This window comes from Moschus berezovskii, chromosome 9, assembly GCF_049115385.1.
Source record: "Moschus berezovskii isolate FMDL1 chromosome 9, NW_MosBer_1.0, whole genome shotgun sequence".
Taxonomy (NCBI): Eukaryota; Metazoa; Chordata; class Mammalia; order Artiodactyla; family Moschidae; genus Moschus; species Moschus berezovskii.
This window is the reverse complement of record NC_142468.1, coordinates 45010069-45029930: the sequence shown is the minus strand read 5'-3', so window position 1 is coordinate 45029930 and position 19862 is coordinate 45010069. Positions and strand designations below refer to the sequence as shown.

Below are 19862 nucleotides of genomic sequence, written 5' to 3'. Positions count from 1 at the left end.
CTAAAAATTTGGCCAGGAAGCGTTGTCCAACGGTGAGGCAATTTTTAGAGTAACAAGCAGTGCTGTGCCAGCTTACTTATCTACCTCTTGAAAGGTGACAACCGTTGAGGAATTCTTTGTTGGGGAGTGTTCTATGCCTGACTAGGCTTAAATTGGCAAATTCCTCTAGATACAGCTTTTTTAAAAGGAACACCTTTTGAAAAAAATCTTCAAAGTTAATTATTGTCTTTTCCAAAGACCATATCTTTCTCTTGGACATGTCTGAGTAAGGTGGAAACCATGATGATAAAGTTAGGGAACAATGTCTTATCTTCACCATGACACTTAAGCCGTGATGTTAGGTGAAACTTCTCTGGGTTCACTTTTCTAGGCTTTAAAATGAGAAGCTTGGAGTAGTTTTTATGTGAAGGTTCTATCTAGTGTTGACCTTTTGTAATCCTGTGATTGTGTATGTGGCTTCTTGGCAAATGAATTTGGAACACTAACCAAGCCAGGTTGCTAGACACAAGACTTTAGCAATTTTAGAATGAATTTTTTAGATTTTTAGAAAGTAGTTTAACAACCACTGTTCAAGTAGCTCAGTTTTTGAGGCTGATCATGACAGATCGTTTGGAGGGGAAAGTAGGGAGACAGGTTAATTTCTTATTTTAAATCTTACAGTGAACAGCTATAAAACTGGATATGTTAGCAGCCCATGCAAAGTCTGAATGGTCCAGGTAAAGGGGAAAGGCTATTTTCTCTGAGGACTTTTATTTCTTTTTTGCTTTGTATTATTTTAATGACAAAAGTCATCAGCAGTGCATGCCTGGGCCTGTCAGGAACAGAGACTCTTCTGGGGAAGGTTATAAAGAAGTTCTCTAGGTCAAAACAGTGGGTTCTTGAAGATTCTTTTCATGATTTGAGGGCGATTTTACTGTAAATTTGTTGTATGACTAAGGGACCATTTTTCTGGTGGCATGAAGTGTTAACTCCCTAGTCACACAAACCAGCAGAGAGACACTGTTGATGCTGTACACCTCTCACTCAGTTCGGCAGCCCCTGAAAAAGGCTGAAAGAATAACAGGGTCACTCTGGTTCCCTGTAGGTTTGAAATATAAAAGTACCACTTATGACTTACCAAGAATCATATAATTTTTAGAGCACTTTTCATTTCACATGGAAAAACCAAAGGAGGTAAGTAGTACTATCCACATTTTACAGATGACACAGAGCTTCTGAGGGATTGAGAGACTTGCCCAAATTCACACAAACCCAATTTTAAAATTTCTTCTGTGTTTAGCCTGTAACATCATGTCCTTTTTAGTTGCCTAAACTAAGCCAATAAACTAACAAATCTTCATTGCACTTACATCTGTAAGGATCTAGTTTTAGTAACTAGTTGCACATTTTTCATGTTTTCTAATAGAGAAAACAATCCATATTAATGACTTTTTTCAGTATTCAGAAGGAGCCAGCAAACTATGAGTGTTCGAATAGAGGAGCAACGAATATTAATATAATTCTACCACAATACTGGTTTTTGGTTATTTTTTCTTCTAAATTTTATGTATAAATTAACATGACGTAATAATAACAGTACACTTGTTTCAACATGTGATTATGTTCAGCAATGATTATTTTTATTGACTAAAGTTAAATAAATTACAACCAAAAAAGATACATTCACCATGATCCATTCGTTGTTCAGAATAGCTTAGAATCTGTGCTTACAGATTTGAAATTACGGCTTTTAATGATGTGGTTCACCAGGTCATAGCAGCTGCATGAAAACGGAAAAGCTCAGTCGTGAACTCTCCTTTAGATAAATGTAGTCAGTGCAGTTAGAAAGACACCTGGTTCTTTAAGAATTTTAGTGTCTTGTTTGACTTTTTATCTTGTAACCATGGAAGGTAACAGACTGTGGAGGTACCTAAGATCAGAACTCCTTATTTTAAAACTTTCCTCCCAGGACTCTTTCTTTGCCATAACACCTGGGCTAAGTGATAGGACACAATATCAGTTTGCAAGAAAATGCTTTGAAATGGGGTCCACCCAACCTCTGAGGTTGAGAGGGATGGTTTTATATACTCTCTGGTGGGAAGTTATCTGCTTTAGATTGAAAAAGAATTCGGGAATTATCTGGTTTGATTCTGACATCAGAAGTGCAAATGTTTGGAAAGTGCTTTAAAGTAACTTTGCTTATTAGCCTCAATGTAAACAGATAAAATGATATCTTGACTTAAAAACATTAGTTGGTACATTCTATTTCAGCAGTGAGCTCAAACCTTTTTTTTTTTTAAATCAAGCACTGTTTGCAGGAAAGAATCTGAATTCTTTTCACTCTGTAAAGACAAACTTTTCAACCCTATTATGAAATTACTCACTAATTTCTGTTTGTTGGTCAAACTCAGTTGTCCTTATATTACTCTGTCATAGCAAAAAAAAAAAAGAGAGCGAGAAATCCCCATCTACACATCTCTAGCAGTGAGTATATCATTCCTTACCAACAGTTAAGGGTGTCACGATAAATCAAATACCAAGACTGGAGTTTCTAAAACTTTTTCTAAAAGAAATATGGGCTAATTCAATAACTAACCTCTTTTGGTTGCTACTGTATGTACAGTTAGTATTGTATATATTACTATTATAATCATCACTATGAAATTATATACATATTCAGGTCCCCTGTGTCCAGAAACAGCCAACATATATTTTTAAATAGTTTAAAAGAAGAGTAGCACATATTAAACACATTGATCTTGAACATGAAACTCTATTTTACTTTGTTATAAAACATGAATCTGAAGAGGACACTTTTAAAAAAAGCTGTGATGACATGACACAACCAATCTAATTAAACAGTGGGGGGAAAAGTTTCAATACCCATTATTTTGAGAACACAGCAACAACAAATTCCCTCATAGCTGCCTAGATTATTCAGGGGGTGTGGAGACTCAAATATTTCAGTCTGCACATTCCCTGAGTTTTCAAATGCTTCCACTAATATGGTATAAAAACAGGACTCAGGGCCACTGAGAATCGATGAAGCTCTGGTGAAAAAGTTTCAGAAGCTCCCCACTAACACATACATGTACTCAGTGAGGGCAAATTGCTGAAAAATCTTTACGTAAGTATTTCCGTAGGTCTCTTTCCTGACCGTAGGACCCCAGGACTCCTCTCTACTCTCGGTGGCCCTGCCTGGACCTCAGTGCTGGGCTGAAGGATGTTTGAAGAACCAAGTTGGCAGAAAATATGTGTATTTAAGGGCATTTAGGAGCAAGTACATGAGCTGACTCACTGGAAAAGACTCTGATGCTGGGAAGGATTGGGGGCAGGAGGAGAAGGGGACGACAGAGAATGAGATGGCTGGATAGCATCACCGACTCGGTGGACATGAGTTTGAGTGAACTCCGGGAGTTGGTGATGGACAGGGAGGCCTGGCGTGCTGTGATTCATGGGGTTGCAAAGAGTCAGATATGACTGAGCGACTGAACTGAACTGAACTGAGGAGCAAGAAGAACTATATGAAAAGATCTTAATGACCCAGATAATCACGATGGTGTGATCACTCACCTAGAGCCAGACATCCTGTAGTATGAAGTGGGCCTTAGGAAGCATCACTACGAACAAAGCTAGTGGAGGTGGTGGAATTCCAGTTGAGCTATTTCAAATCCTGAAAGATGATGATGTTAAAGTGCTGCACTCAATATGCCAACAAATTTGGAAAACTCAGCAGTGGCCACAGGACTGGAAAAGGTCAGTCTTCATTCCAATCCCAAAGAAAGGCAATGCCAAAGAATGCTCAAACTACTGCACAATTGCACTTGTCTCACACTCTAGCAAGGTGATGCTCAAAATTCTCCAAGCCAGGCTTCAACAGTACATGAACTGTGAACTTCCAGATGTTCAAGCTGGATTTAGAAAAGGCAGAGGAACCAGAGATCAAATTGCCAACATCTGTTTTATCAGAGAAAAAGCAAGAAAGTTCCAGAAAAACATCTGCTTTATTGACTATACCAAAGACTCTGACTGTGTGGATCACAACAAACTGTGAAAAATTCTTAAAGAGATGGGAATACCAGACCACCTGACCTGCCTCTTGAGAAACCTGTATGCAGGTCAAGAAGCAACAGTTAGAACGGGACATGGAACAACAGACTGGTTCCAAACTGAGAAAGGGGTACAAGGCTGTATATTGTCATCCTGCTTATTTAACTTATATGCAGAGTACATCATGCGAAATGCTGGGCTGGATGAAGCACAAGCTGGAATCAAGGTTACCAGGAGAAATACCAATAACCTCAAATATGCAGATGAAACCACCTTTATGGCAGAAAGCAAAGAGGAACTAAAGAGCCTCTTGATGAAAGTGAAAGAGAGTGAAAAAGTAGGCTTAAAACTCAACATTCAAAAAACTAAGATCATGCCATCACCTCACAGCAAATAGAAGGGGAAGCCATGGAAACAGTGAGAGACTATTTTCTTGGGCTCCAAAATCACTGCAGATGCTGACTGCAGCCATGAAATTAAGACACTGCTCCTTAGAAGAAAATCTATGACCAACTTGCTGCTGCTGCTGCTAAGTCACTTGAGTCGTGTCCGACTCTGTGTGACCCCATAGATGGAAGCCCACCAGGCTCCCCCTTCCCTGGGATTCTCCAGGCAAGAATACTGGAGTGGGTTGCCATTTCCTTCTCCAATGTGTGAAATTGAAAAGTGAAAGTGAAGTCGCTCAGTCGTGTCTGACCCTTAGCGACCCCACGGACTGCAGCCCACCAGGCTCCTCCATCCATGGGATTTTCTAGGCAAGAGTACTGGAGTGGCTTGCCATTGCCTTCTCCGATGACCAACTTAGACAGCATATTAAAAAGCAGAAACATTACTTTGCCAACAAAGGTCCATCTAATCAAAGCTATGGTTTTTCCAGTAGTCATGTATGGATGTGAGAGTTGGACCATAAAGAAAGCTGAGCACCAAAGAATTGATGCTTTTGAACTGCGGTATTAGAGAAGACTCTTGAGAGTCCCTTGGATGGCAAGGAGATCCTACCAGTCCATCCTAAAGGAGATCAGTCCTGAATATTCATTGGAAGAACTGATGCTGAAGCTGAAGCTCCAATTCTTTGGCCACCTGATGTGAAGAACTGACTCCTTAGAAAAGACGTTGATGCTGGGAAAGATTGAAGGCAGGAGGAGAAGGGGACAAGAGAGGCTGAGATGGTTGGATGACATCACCGACTTGATGGACCTGAGTTTGAGTGACCTCTGGGAGTTTGTGATGGACAGGGAAGCCTGGATGCTGCAGTCCATGGGGTTGCAAAGAGTTGAACGCAACTGAGCGACTGAAACTGAACTAGGAGCAAGTTAAATTGGATTTTCTTCTGGCATCCAAAGGGACCAGATCACATTCTTTAAAACTATATTTGGGTAGTTATAAAGTAATTATCTGCCAATTAAAATTTTTTAAAAAGTCACAAGGAGAAAAAGGCCAGATAACATTTTAAAAAGAAAAACTACCTTAGGGTAAGAACAATTCATTAACTGCTTTTTGGGGGGGGACACTTAATTTTATGCTGTTCTCACCCTTGTGCTTTACTGTAAACTCAAAGCATATAAATGACCACTTTTTAGTCCGAAACAAAAAATATATGACAAACAGGCTCAGGTGAATAAGCCCTTCTAAGAATCAGGCTCACTTTACTATTCTAGATCAGGGGTTGGCAAATTATTGCTGTAAAGGGCCAGAAAATAAATGTTTTAGGTTTGGGGAGCTGTTACTTAACTTCCTTGCAGTGATTCAACACTGCCAGAGTACAGCAAAAGTAGTCACAGACTATAATAAGCCTGTGACTGTGATTATACGCAAATGCCTCTGACTGTGTTGAATAAAACTTTATTTACAGAAACAGATAATGGGCTGTCTTTGGCCCAAGGGTCACAGTTTGCCCATCCCTGTTCTAGATAATAACCACGAATGGCACCTTTCCTCTGAAAACTGCAAAGTGCCTCTCAAGGTTCTCACTGGATTGATGTCCACTTGCACAGTATTTACTCTGAGAGCAGATCCAGGTCTAGGGCAGAAAGACCCTGCAAGACCTGCAGGTTCAATGTTTATGAGCCGAGCTGCAGATCGGCATGGTCAGAAATTGACAGGAACCCAGAAGTGGCTAATTTTGCCGTGGTAATCAGGAGTTAAGGATGATGCCCACTTTGACGCTCTGGTGGCAGGTGAAGATGCAGAGAAAGGTAATAAGTTAGGGGTAATAAGGTACCTCAACAGCCTTAAAGGGTCAGTGCAGCTTCCAAGTCAATAAACAAAAGTCGGCACTAAGGAATTCATTGCTCAGGCCACCAGGCTAATCAACTCAGAGGTAAATCTGCTCAGCCATGGCTAAAAGCCAAAAATAAAATCCTAAACCAAATACGTAAAAGTTGTGAGAGCAGCAACAGCTAAGAATCACAGAATTCCCTACAGGTAAAGAAAGCTGATCATCAGAGAATTGATGCTTTTGAACTGTGGTGCTGGAGAAGACTATTGAGTCCCTTGGGCTGCAGGGAGACCCAACCAGTCCATTCTAAAGGAGATCAGTCCTGGATGTTCATTGGAAGGACTGATGCTAAAGCTGAAATTCCAATACTTTGGCCACCTCATGCGACGAGTTGACTCACTGGAAAAGACTCTGATGCTGGGAAGGATTGGGGGCGGGAGGAGAAGGGGACGACAGAGAATGAGATGGCTGGATGGCATCACCGACTCGATGGATATGAGTTTGAGTGAACTCTGGGAGTTGGTGACGGACAGGGAGGCCTGGCGTGCTGTGATTCATGGGGTCGCAGAGTCAGACACGGCTGAGCGACTGAACTAAACTGAACTTAACTGAAGGAAATCTTACCAGTGGGGGAAAACAAGACCTAAAGAGGGAGAGGTAACTTGCCCAGCTAGCTTGTGAAGGAATTACCAAATGCCAGCCATTTTTGAGTTCCAGTCTGTTATTTCCCCCTACAGAATCAGAATTAAAGGGGAAACACCACATAAGTACCCGTGTCGTGAGATTATGACAGCTAATTACCTGACCGCCCTTAAAGACAAGTTTCCTTTGGGACACACATGGTACCAGAGAACAGCTGAAATTTACTGAGGGGAGTAGAATGCTTCCTATCACTGGTGTAATGCCGCTGACAGAAACTGTACAGGATAAAGCATTAAATGGCCATCTTCCCAAGAATACAAATGCTGGTCTCTCATATTGTATGATAACATGGCAAGAACAGACTGGGAAGTTCTTAGAGCAAAGTTTGCATTGATCTGTTTCCCTCCTAACAGATCAAAGGCAAACGTTATCCTCGTATCTTTGGTGTCAGTGACATAGAGGATCCCTCGGGCAATGAAGGCGTTGCCAGCCTTGGACTTGGGGTACGTAGTGTTGATGTGCTGTACCACGGAGAAGGTCCTCTCCTCCAGCTGTGCAACAAGGATGCTTGAGCCGTCCGCGCTGGAAGCATAGATAATCCAAAGGCCCTTTTCATCTACAGCTAAATTGAAGTATGTCTTGGAATTCGCAAAGAGGTATTTTCGATCAAAATACAAGGCATTTTCAAGTTTCAGAGTTTGGGATGTTTTTTTGCCAAATTCAAACCTGAAATGTGTAAAAAAAAAAAAAAAAAGTAGAGATGAGACACCATTTTTATGGCCAAGGGTGGTTTTTAGGCTCCTCTGTTAAACTAGGATGGGGCCTGGGAGTCTGCATTTCTAGTAAGTTCCAGGTTGTGCTCATTCTGCTATTTCATCTGCGACACGGTGAGCAGTGAGGATGCAGAGGATGGTGACTACATCTCAGTGTCCACCTACGAACCATGTGGTCCTGGTAAAAGTCCTTCATTTCCTGAATGCTCAGGTGTCTGCTGACCTCCTGATATGCCCTCTCAAAGCTGCAAGGGGCCTTAAAAGAGAATCTAGACTGTCATTTCATTTTACTAATGAGAAAAGGAGATGTGACCAGCTCAGGAATACAGATAAGCAGGTTAAACTCAGGCTTCTGACCTCCAAGTTTGGGGGTGATTCCTCTACTCCACGCTGGAGTTTTAAGACAAAAATTTCACAGCAGGCTCAATGAAGGAAGTCAGCAGCTGAGAAGTGAAGTAGCAAAGTCATGGCTGTGAAGTCACTTTTCTTTCTTTGGTAAGCAAGTAGATCAATGAAGTGACGGTGTGAAACCCCATGCCCCTCAGCTCCTGGAGGCTGTTTGATTTGGCAGACTCCAAATCTACACCATAGCAAAAGTGGATTTTGATTCAGCTTCAGGAATGAAAATTCAGGGACTCAAGGCGAAAAGAAATGAAAAGCACTAGAGGGCACCATCGAGCAGCAGAAGAGCTGTGACAGGTGCGAAGCGGCGGGTATGCACTGGAGTACAGCAAGCTTGAAGCCAGTTAAGAAATCCTGAAGTAAATTTGGAAAGAAACTAGATAAGAGTGAGGGCTTGAGAAGGTCTTTCATGCCCATCTCTGCTCTCAGGGCTCCTCTTCCTCTGAATGCCAGGGATTCAGGACTGCCATTGGGTCCCTGTCTGGTACTGGCTTTTCTTGATGAGGCTCGTCTCTTTCAGCAAAAAAGAGTCTAATTCCAGTCTGCTTCTGATTCTCCTCCCAGACTGTAGCCAGGCCCTGGAGCAGGGCCCCAGTATAGTTGTTCTGACCTCACACAAGCTGAGTGTCATTAGAAGCCACTCTTTCTTGGGGTGGCCAATCCTCCTCTGAGGCTCATTCGCCCCAGAACACCCAGAACTGCTCTCAGCTGCTCAGTCACGTGTGACTCTTTGTGGCCCCATGGACTGTAGCCTGCCAGGCTCCTCTGTCCAAGGGATCTCCCAGGTGAGAAGTAGCCATTCCAATGGAGTGGGTAGCCATTCCCTTCTACATGGGATCTTCCCGACCCAGGGATCGAACCAGCTTTGATTGAACCTGTCTGGCAGGTGGACTCTTTACTACTCTGCCACCTGGGTGGCTCTCTATATATGGCAGCCACAAGGCTTCCTAGTGGTAAAGAACCCGCCTGCCACTGCAGGAGACAAAAGAGATACGGACTGGATTGCTGGGCTGGGAAGATCCCCTGGAGGAGAGAATGGCAATCCACTCCAGTATTCTCGCCTAGAGAATCCCATGGACAGAGGAGGCTGGTGGGCTCCAGTCCATGGGGTCACAAAGAGTCAGACACGACTAAGTGACTGAGCACACATGCACAAGCAGGGAGCCACAGGACTGAATGAGAGCAAATCTCACAGAAAGCAGTGTGTAGGGGGAGAGACGGCTTCTGAATGGGTGGCGGGTCAGTTATCTTTTTCTTTTAGCGCAAGATTCTGTCTAGATGAGGTAGCCAGTAGGTAATGAGGGGGTGAGGGAACCCAGGATGGGAGGTGGTGCAGAGGCACAGGAGGGGGTGCCTCCAGCCACGGCTGACAGGTGTGTCTAACGTGGCTGGTTTAACCGCATGATGTACTAGCAAGCCCACGCCCATGAAGGAATCCAGTCCTCCCCCAAGATACAAGTCTCTTGTTTGGAATGATGAGGACCATGGCTTTCACAACACTGGATTTGTCATTTCCAATGGGAGTACAGTTGGAGGGCTGCAGAGGTTCTCATCCATCTTTCCATTGTAGTGAGGACACGGAAGTCACCGTAAGTGGTGTCTCTCCTCTGAGGTCACAAATAAGTAGGTGGGAGGGTTGAAACTTGATTGAGTTCACTGCTCCCTTGCTTTGCCCAAGATGACCACGTCTGCTTCTAAAGCCTAGCACTTGATTTCTTCTTGAGCCATGCAGACAACCTTTAGCAATTCTTGTGTGGAGCCAGGAAGCCTGGGCTGCTCTCCTGGCCCCGACTACCTGGGCAGCCCCTCTCCTCCCATGGGTAAATGGAGGGCATGTGGCAGCAGCTTGGTGAGGGCTCTGTCAGGATGACAGAACCACCTGAAGGCCTTGCAGTCTCTAGTCCTCAGAGATCTCAGCTGTGACATGAAATTCTTCACACCCAACAGTTTTCAGAACAAAACCGATTTGGGGGTGTGACACCTTCCTGTTAGAGGAAGGCTCTTTCTTCTGGATTCTGCTCTTTCTTTCCCAAAGGATGAGAAAGCTTCTTCTCCCCTGTCACTCCCAGCCTCCTTCTCTCTGGCCCTGAACTTACACTTGATTCCAGACCAGCAATATATGCAATGGGGGCTCACTCCTTGTGGCCTGCGGTTCATTCAGTCAGCAAACCCTGACTGACGTCTGGCTGTGCGCCAGGCCCCAGGAACATACAGAGGGCAGAACCACAGTCCCTTCCCTTAAGCGGCTGAAGTATGACGAAAGCGCCACACGCAGTGGGGGCTGGCTGGGATGGATGAGGGGGGGCAGCGGGCCTGAAGGACTCACCTCACTATGGTGTTGGAGCCTCCCTTGTGGTAGAAGAGACAGTTGTTGTGAACAGTGTGCCCACAGCCGTGGAAATAGTACGGGAGGTGGATGAGCGTGTAACTGCCATTCAGCAGTGACGGCTGGTCTTCGAATTCCTTCACCCTGATGCCTGTAGGAGGGAAACCAGTGAAAGGCAGTCACAGCTTGGAGGTGAGTCGGGGGAGGAGGGGTAAAAGGACGGAAGGTGAGAGTCAGACGTCCTGCAAGGGTCCCTGTCCAGTTTCAAGATCCCAGGCTCCCAAACCCTAAGGCCAATTCTCTTCCGTGGATTCCTGAACCATCTTTTGAACACAGTAACCAGAGTTGCCTTTGCTCCTCCCAGGAAAATGGTACCATGCCCTCCCCTATAATCTCTTCAACTTTTCTGTCAGACTGCCACAGGCCTGCATCGTGAAGAGCACCTGTGTGGTCACCTCCCACCACCGCACTCCAAGTGGGCCATGCTGGCTCAAAGGCCTTGCTCTTCCCTTCAGAGTCACAGATTCCCTTTCAGCTGGTCATCTGGACAGTTACTACCAGCTGATGAGTGAGCCTGGATGAAACCAAAGTAGCATGTCTGAGCTGTTACTCTGACTAGTAGGCATGGCCAGGCCTCTTCTGGCATGGGGCCGCTGCAATTCCTGACCACATCTGTTTGGGACAGTTTGATGCAGTAGATCTTCAAGATGGTACCTCACCCTCTCCCCTGGGCTCTCAGATACTCTGGTATCTGAGAAAAGTGGCCAAAAGGATTCTCCTTAAAGAAAAATAGTCTGTGCAAAAAAAAAAAAATGTCTCTGACACTTCTTCTTCATTATGGTTTCAGGGTTTATAAAGGGTTTATCAGTCAGGATGATATTTGTTTCCTCCTGGACACTTTGCCAAAAAGCTACAGTGGAGGTACCCTGGTCACGTCCCTATTATCTGAACTGTGAGGTTTGTCACCAGTGTGCTTAACTGAGAAGAGCATTCTGCCCACTCATTTGAGCTTTCTAAAATAAAAAAAAAGCAATTCTGTTACATCAGTGAGCAAGGATTTCAGACACAGAAAGGGGATAAGCCTGAAGGGAGGCAACAGAGGAAAGATAAAATTACAACAGAGATATGGATCATCCACCAAGTAAAAGCACCTGAGAAATGTTCAGTCACCCAGATGCGTTCATCACTCTTGTTAGCAGACTCTCTTATCCAAGTCCCAAACGTCTCTTTAACTTTCAACACTTGTATTGGATTTCCAATGGATGTGATCATGGATTCTATCAAAAGAAGAGAAAGTTACTCATCTCCCAATTATGACTGTCAGCTACAAATTGGCAGTTGCCATTGGCACTTGCCACCTACCTCTACAAGGATTAAATCATGTGCTGATGACTTTCCACATCCCTTGAAAGGAGCTAAGGGTGGAGAGAAGAAATGAGACACTCTGTCCTCAGTGGAGGTGGGAGTGGGGAACTGGTAGAACAGGTCTTCAGATAGATATTTTCAGGAGCTGATTTTATGAGCCCAGGCCAAATAATTGATGCTTTTGAACTGTGATGTTGGAGAAGAATCCCTTGGACTGCAAGGAGATCCAACCAGTGCATCCTAAAGGAAATCAGTCCTGAATATTCATTGGAAGGACCGATGCTGAAGCTGAAACTCCAAAACTTTGGCCACCTGATATGGAGAATTGACTCATTGGAAAAGACCCTGATGCTGGGAAAGATTGAAGGCAGGAGGAGAAGAGGATGACAGAGGATGAGATGGTTGGATGGCATCACCGACTCAATGGACATGAGTTTGAGTAAACTCTGGGAGTTGGTGATAGACAGGGAAGCCTGGCATGGTGCAGGCCATGGGGTCACAAAGAGTCAGACACGACTGAGAAACTGAACTGAACTGAACTGAAGTCATGTATCTCTTCATATGGTGGCTCAGACAGTAAAGAATCTGCCTGCAACGTGGGAGACCTGGGTTCGATCCCTGGGTAGGGAGATCCCCTGGAGAAGGAAATGGTAATCCACTCCAGTATTCTTGCCTGAGAATTCCATGGACAGAGGAGCCTGGTTGGCTACAGTCCATGGGGTCACAAAGAGTCAGACATGACTGAGAGACTAACACTTTCACTTTCTAAATATCTAGAAAAGCACCCAAATCCTTCATGGTGATGACCGCTCCATGTGACTTGCAGAAACCTTCTGCAAAAAAACATGTGTTTGATTGCATGTACTCCTCCTTCACCAAAATCACGTGTATACTGACCTTTCCCCCTATTGCTCTGGAGCAGGTTCTCAGAGCCTGAAATGCTTTCTCCTGGCCTATAGTCCTCCTTTTGCAACAAAAGAAACATGACTCACAACTCTCACATTGTGCTTATTTTATTTTTTCAGTCCATGTGACTTTAAGGTATCTGATTTCTGAGTTTTAAAACAGGATGCTTTGGGACTTCCCTGATGGTCCAGTGGGTCATAACCTGCCTGCCAATGCAGGGAACAGAGGTTCAATCCCGTGTCTGGGAAGATGCCACATGCCGCAGAGCAACTAAGCCCGTGCACCACAACTACTGAGCCCACACTCTGCAGCCCTCGAGCCACAACCACTGAGCCTGCGCAACACAACTACTGACGCCAGGGCACCTAGAGCCTGGGCTCCACAACAAGAGAAGGCACCACGACGAGAAGTCCTTTCATCGCAACTGGAGAGGAGCCCCCGCTACTGCAGAAAGCCGGTACACAGCAATGAAGACCCATACACAAATAATTTAAAAAATAAACAGGATGCTTTGTTTCTGTACCTGCTTGTGGGGAATGGTGTTCACTGACTTTCTCATCAGTTTTTCCAACCAAGGTATCATCATTTGGTACAGCACACGTCTCACCTAAAACAACAAAGATAATCAGAGCAAATGCAGTTGGCCCAGCGAGATGTGTATAACTTTATAACTGGTGCTTTCCACCACCTCATTCCAGACTCAAATTACATAAGCATCCTTGGTTTTTGCTTGCTTGCTTTTAAGCACCAACTCAACAAGCATTTCATGACCATAGTTGCTAAGACTGTATAATCCAAAGAGAATGTCAGTAATAGGAAAATGTCACCTGAGACAGCTATCCTAACCCTCAACAACCTGGGGGAGTTGGGGAAGGCTTACTGACACGTTCCTGGCCACTCTGGGCAGGTGGGAATCAATCACAGTTTGCATTTTCTGGAGGGATTTTCACTCTCAGGGAAGTTGATGGGGATGAGGGAGCAGCCTCACGATGGGGTGGCCCATTTCACCCTGTCTTCCTGAACTGCCAGGGAGCAGAAGAAGAAGCAGCCTAGAGACAGCCCAGACTGGAGAGGTCGGGGCCCCTTTCCCCTCCCCATTTCCCATCTGTTTTTCTCTGCTCAAAGATCGTTGGGACCCAAGCCCTTGAGGGGCACCTGATTCATAGTTGGTTTGAGGCTATGACTAAGCAAAAATTCATCTTCCTGAGCAAATGGGCTGAATTCAGACCTTTGGTGAAGAGGTGGCTCAGGTGGCAGAAGCAGCACAGAAGGCGGGGGTAGTGTGGCCAGGGTGGAGATGAGAGGGAACAGACCGGCTGGCAGCAGGTCTCAGCAATCGGGCTTTCTGGGAACGGCCAGGACCCCACTTCCCTAGGCAAATCCTGAGGGTTTCCGATCACCTTGTGGTTGCTAGATAGAAAGGAGCACCTCCACCGTCACTAGGGAAACCCACAGAATAAACTAGAGAGGTGTCTTTATCAGTAAAATAGGGAGGCTCTTCTCAAACGTTGCTTTAGCTGGATGAGCCCTGTCTCTCTGAAGCCCTTCTGCCATGGATGAGAGCGGTCTTGGGGCTGTTAGACTCCCCACACACAATCCTGCCTCTTGAGTTCCCCCTGGAGTTTCCACTTAGGGGCCTGGGCTTCGCACAGAGAGGGACAGAGAGACCCTCCCATTCTTAGTCTGAAGAAAAGGTCTCATTAACTCGTGCAGGACCCACCCACCAGCTTCTAAAGCTGAGGGGATGGGATGGGGTTAAAGGAAAGGGATAGAAGGAGCGGGAGTGAGGGTCAAGCTCAGATGCTGGATGCCTGGCAACCAGGACTCACTTCTGGGAGGCAGAGCAGAAGGAAACGGCCTCTCTTGTAGAGCAGTTTTCACAACCCTGAAGCCCAACCCCTGCCGACCAGCCTCTTAGCAGACAGGCTAGGCTGGGAGGGCACCTCTCCAGCACCCCTCTCACTGCAGACAGAGCCTCTGGCAAGTCGAATTCCACAGAAGCAGGATCAGACTTCCCCTACTCTCACACTCAGCCTGCACCCCCAGGGAGCTGAACAAAGGGCTGATGCTAAGCGAAAAGGGTGGTGTTGAATTAACAGCCTGCTCGCTGCTGGGCAGGGTCATAACCAGGCTCCATTTACTGGGCGTGGTGGTGACATCTCTGAAAGCTCGGATTCACCCACTCTGACAGCTGAGTGTGTGCCCTCCCACCTACCCAAACATCTTCCAGAAAGAACAGTGTACCAGACAGAATGAAAGAGTGTTTAGGAAAGTGGTGGAGAAATCCACAGCAAGTGAGAAAGAAACCCCAGTCAGGACCCTCTTCTCTGTTTGCCAGGAAGCCAGGCATCCAGTTGTGCCTCCTCATGGCCCAAGTTAGGGGAATAAGTCCCTGAACATCGCTGTGTGGAGAAGTTATAGAAGCACCTGAGAAGGACTTTTCATTAACATGGCCCTCGATTTCTTCTTAGCTCTCAACCCCATGACCACCCCTGTCACAACTGGCTGAAGAACAAGCCGTCCAGGCCTGCCAGAGATCAGGTGCCCTTGCATTACTTTGCCAAGAAAGGTCCATCTAGTCAAGGCTATGGTTTTTCTAGTAGTCATGTATGGATGTGAAGGTTGGATCATAAAGAAAGCTGATCGCCAAAGAATTGATGCTTTTGAACTATGATAATGGAGAAGACTCTTGAGAGTCCTTTGGATTGCAAGGAGATCCAACCAGTTTATCCTAAAGGAAATCAGTCCTGAATACTCATTGGAAGGACTGATGTTGAAGCTGAAACTCCAATACTTTGGCCACGTGATGGGAAGAGCTGACTCATTTGAAAAGACCCTGATGCTGGGAAAGATTGAGGGAGGGATGAGAAGGGGACAAGAGAGGATGAGATGGTTGGAGGGCATCACCAACTCAATGGACATGAGTTTGAATAAACTCTGGGATTTGGTGATGGACAGGGAGGCCTGGTGAGCCTGGTCCATGGGGTCACAGAGTCGGACACGACTGAGTGACTGAACTGAATTGCCCTTTGTTGGCTTATTCTCAACGTGTAGATTTCTGTCTCTGAAAGGAAAATGCTCCAAGCAGGGGCTTTACAGGCAGGCACACTGGGGTTTGAACCCCAGCTGTTGCTTACTAACTGAGTGACCACAGACAGACTATGTAGCTCCCTGGGGTTTCAGCTTTGTATCTGTGAACTGGTCAGAATACGACTCCTATATCTTAGGGCTAGTGTAGAATTAAATGAACTAGGCACTTAGCCCTGTGCCTACGAAGTCACTAGCATTGTCAGCAAAGCTTAGAGATGGTGATGGCAGTACTGGGGTATCTATGGGGAGTTAGACAATCTGAATTTCCCCATGATCTCCATCCCTCTAGCATCAGTCAAGCCCTCCATGCTCCAGAGGTGGTGGATCTGGCAAGAAAGAGGAATAGTCTGGTGATGGCTCAGCCTTTACAGAGAATCCACCTGCCAAATAGGAGACCTGGGTTTGATCCCTGGGTTGGGAAGATCCCTGGAGAAGGGAATAGCTACCCCCTCCAGTAATCTTGCCTGGAGAATTCCATGGTGGAGCCTGGCAGGGTACAGTCCATGGGGTCACAAAGAGTTGGACGTGATTGAGTGACTAGCTCAAGTGAAGGAAGAGGGATGAGGGCAGGAGGCAGGAGGCCTGATTCTAAACCTGCCACCAGTCCTTACCCTGGGCAGGCTGTTCAGGCCTCCCAGGTCAGTGCAGTGGGGAGGGGGAATACTCGCTTTGGGCAAAATCTCCCCTGATTTAAAACAATCTGGTCACAAAGTCTGGGTGAAGCCTGAGAGCTTGGGATTGTTAACTGAAGAGGTGGCTCCCTAGGGCAGGGGTGTGTGACCTGGGCACTGGCCGTTGAACATGTTTGGCTGCCGAGGGCCTTTGGATCTTCTGCTTCCAGGGGGACCCGGAGGACCTGGAGGGCCTGGGGGCCCAGGTGGGCCAGGTGGGCCAGGTGGGCCTTGGTCACCTTTGGCACCTGGAGAAAGTGGGAGAGAAGCAGGGAGTTGATCAGAGAGCAGTAAGCAGAGATGAGTTCCACACAACGGGAAAGGAGATGGAGCCGCTCCAGGGAGGCTGGCCGAATCCTGGACAGTAGTCCTCCAGCACTCACTCACACAGGGTCAAGGGAGCTCCCACAGAAGGTGCTGAGTTTCAATGATGTGCCAGGAACTGTGCTGGGAATTTTAGGAATCTCCCCTTCATCCCTTCCAAGTACTCTGTGAGACAGTACCAGCAGCTCCTCGGGTGACCTGGGTCTCAGAGAAGTTCAGGGCTTTGCCCCAGGTCACAGCTGGAGCAGAGCTGCCCGCCCACCCCCTCCCCCCCGCCCCAACACTCAGGGCTATCTCACTCCTTAGCTCATCCTCTTTTTGTTGGCTGATGTTGGGAGATCTCAACCCTCACTTTATTAGAATCACCCAAGGAGCTCAAATACAATTATAACGCCTGGACCCCATCCCAGATCACTTCATCAAAATGATGGGGAAGCTGGTCATCCGTAGTTTTTAAAACCTCCAAGCATGCTTCCAGGCATGCAAAACACTGCTCCATGTTGTGGAAGAGATCAGGGGGTGGCTGTGCAGCTTTGTGACCTTGGGCAGGCAGTGTATCCCTCTGAGACTGGTTCTTCGTTTCCAGATTCTCATACTCCCTGCCCTGCCCTATGAGAACCCACTGAGGTCACCAGGGTGAGTGCTCTGATGGTTGGATTCCCGACACATCAGCAGGTGGAGTCACTACACACTTCTAACTTCAGGTGGCCATGTGGATACAGCCCTTTGCAGGGGCCTTTGGTTCTGCAATTTGCATAAAGATGCCGCTAGTCTGGGATATTCAGTCCTCTGGTTCTACACTCATTTCCTGGGCTGACTGGTGATCTGAGATCTCTTTAGCTGCCTCTTCCCAGCCCCACCAAATAGGCCTTTTCAGCTGCTTTAGAACTGAAGGGTCAAGCAGGGGTCATAGAGGCTGAGGGTGGTTCTAAGCCCCCAGTAGAAAAGGCAGAGATCATGGCAGATGTGGTCCAGCCCTCCTATTTCTTCTCTGCCCTCTGGCCAGAGGACACACTGAGCTCTGGCCTGCTCTCCAGAATTGGAATACACTCAGAGATGCTGCTTTCCTGAATGCTTTGTGGTCACCCTCATTTGTTTGGTAATATAGGGGAGTGTGATATTCTGGATGTGTAGATTTCCCATATAATTGAATATAACATGATCTTACAGTCTCAAAATATATTCACACACATATATATATATATGAATCCTGTCAAAATACCTCTTAAATTTTACATATTTTGCGCACAACCTCCTTTTTTTGGAACAAGGCATGCTAAACCTAATTTGATTTTTCCGCTGTGATTCATGGGGTCGCGGAGAGTCGGACACGACTGAGCGACTGAACTGAACTGAACTGAACTGATGTGCTTTGATCTTTACACAGTACCTGGTAAATGACAGGTGCTCAAGAAATTTTGAAAGCTGGATGAGACACTGATTCAGGGCCACTGTCCTGAACATCTATCATCCTGGCTTCTTGAGGACAGATATCATGTCTTACTTATTTTCATATTTCCGTTTTCAGCTGTTATAGCAAAGTCCCTAATTCATAAATGGTGTTCTCTGATATTCAAAAATGCTTATTGAACACACAAATAGGATAGTTATGCTTTTATAGTACAAATGGTCCCCAAAGTAAAGTGCTTTTAAAATTCTGCCTCTTCCTCTTCCATGACCATCAGCTGTCACTTACTCTTTCCACCGTATCATTGCCTTTCTGAGGCTTGCTGTGCCACAGACACCAATTACCTGCTTTTAACCTGGGCTGGAAACCAGATAAAGAAGATCAGCAACCATGTTTGCCTCAATCCTATGTTAAGAATCTTAGGATAAGGGTCTGAAGATGGCCTGAGCTCAACTCTGAAGCTTGTACTTTCTGTCCTTTGAAATTTCTCACTTCTCTTGTTCTGGATTGTGCTGGATTTAACAGATATTTGGGAAAAGGAAGTTTCCTTCAACCTAAATCCATCCAACCATGGCACGGTGCTTTATCTCAACTACTTATGCTTAGATCTCAGATTTGGTCTTACCAACATTGGGCGTACACATGGTTTTCTCCTTGTCAAAAGCACAGGACTCTAAAACATGCTATGAAACAGACGGATATCTAGGGCAGATAAGGAGAGATGACCCAGAGCAGCCTTGGTACAAGAAACCAGGATGGTTTCTGGGCCCATTCACCCCAGGAGAAGACCACAGCACCAGCCCCTTACCTGCGGGGAGCACGTCATTGGACACGTCCCCTTTGTCTCCCTTTTCACCCTTCTGCCCTGCTGGGCCCTCGTTTCCAGGCAAGCCCAGCTCACCAGGGTCTCCCTTTTCCCCTGGAGTTCCTGTGGCTCCAGGTGGCCCTGAGGAAAAAAAAAATGATTTATGAGCCTATTGTACAGGAAATTCTGGTATACTATTTTGTAATACTGTGCTTTGTGTTTTTAAGGTGAAGCAGCTTCAGAAACCAAATACGTAACACTTCATAATCATTTGAGGACAGCAGCAAGGTATAAATTCATGAAAGAATATACTTCTAGGTAGTTCTGTTGAATTTTTTTAGAGACATTTTGCTGGGCCAACAGGTTGGAGAGAGGAGTGAACCCCAAGAGGGACAGTCACAGTGAGAGCAGAAAGAAGGGGAAGCCTCATCAGAAATCTGCCCTCCCCACCCCAGCAGGGAGGGCTGAGCACTCGGAGGACTTTGTTAGGCCCTTGAACAGTGGATGTTGTCATCTGCATTATCTGGTGTATCGCTCACAATACTGGGGTGGTAGGCTGGTCAGTTTTCCTTACTCTCACTTGGTAGAAATTGGAAATAAGGCCTACAGGGTTTACAACTGAGGCTGCTAAGTGAGCAGCAAAAATCCTGATTCCATCTCCAACGCCCTTTTCTGTGACATTTGGATGCAAAATGTTTTTAAGCAAAATAGCAAAACAGGTCACGCTGCTTTAGGACAAGCATTATGAGGGATGGAGACAGTGTGAACAACAGGTAATGGACAAAATTTCTGCCTCTGCTTGCAAGGAGACATCACTTCAGGAACTGCAGTCCTACTGGGAGTAGTCAAGATTGGGAGTGACTCATCGCAGCATTGGAAAATGGGCAGCACAGCATTCTGAGG

General features: G+C 46.0%; 1 protein-coding gene across 2 annotated transcripts in view; it reads right to left on the bottom strand.

Annotated features, from left to right (window-relative positions):
• Positions 1-1590: 1590 nt before the first annotated feature.
• Positions 1591-19862, bottom strand: part of GLDN (gliomedin) — a 59424-nt gene continuing 41152 nt past the window's right edge. For both annotated transcript variants that reach the window (XM_055436668.2, XM_055436670.2), the window contains 6 exons: positions 18963-19100; positions 16533-16670; positions 13185-13268; positions 11542-11667; positions 10391-10541; positions 1591-7615 (listed from right to left, as the gene is read on the bottom strand). In XM_055436668.2, the coding sequence (XP_055292643.2) occupies positions 7138-7615; positions 10391-10541; positions 11542-11667; positions 13185-13268; positions 16533-16670; positions 18963-19100 (1115 nt within the window). In that variant the 3' untranslated portion in view covers positions 1591-7137. The remainder of the gene's footprint in view (positions 7616-10390; positions 10542-11541; positions 11668-13184; positions 13269-16532; positions 16671-18962; positions 19101-19862) is intronic.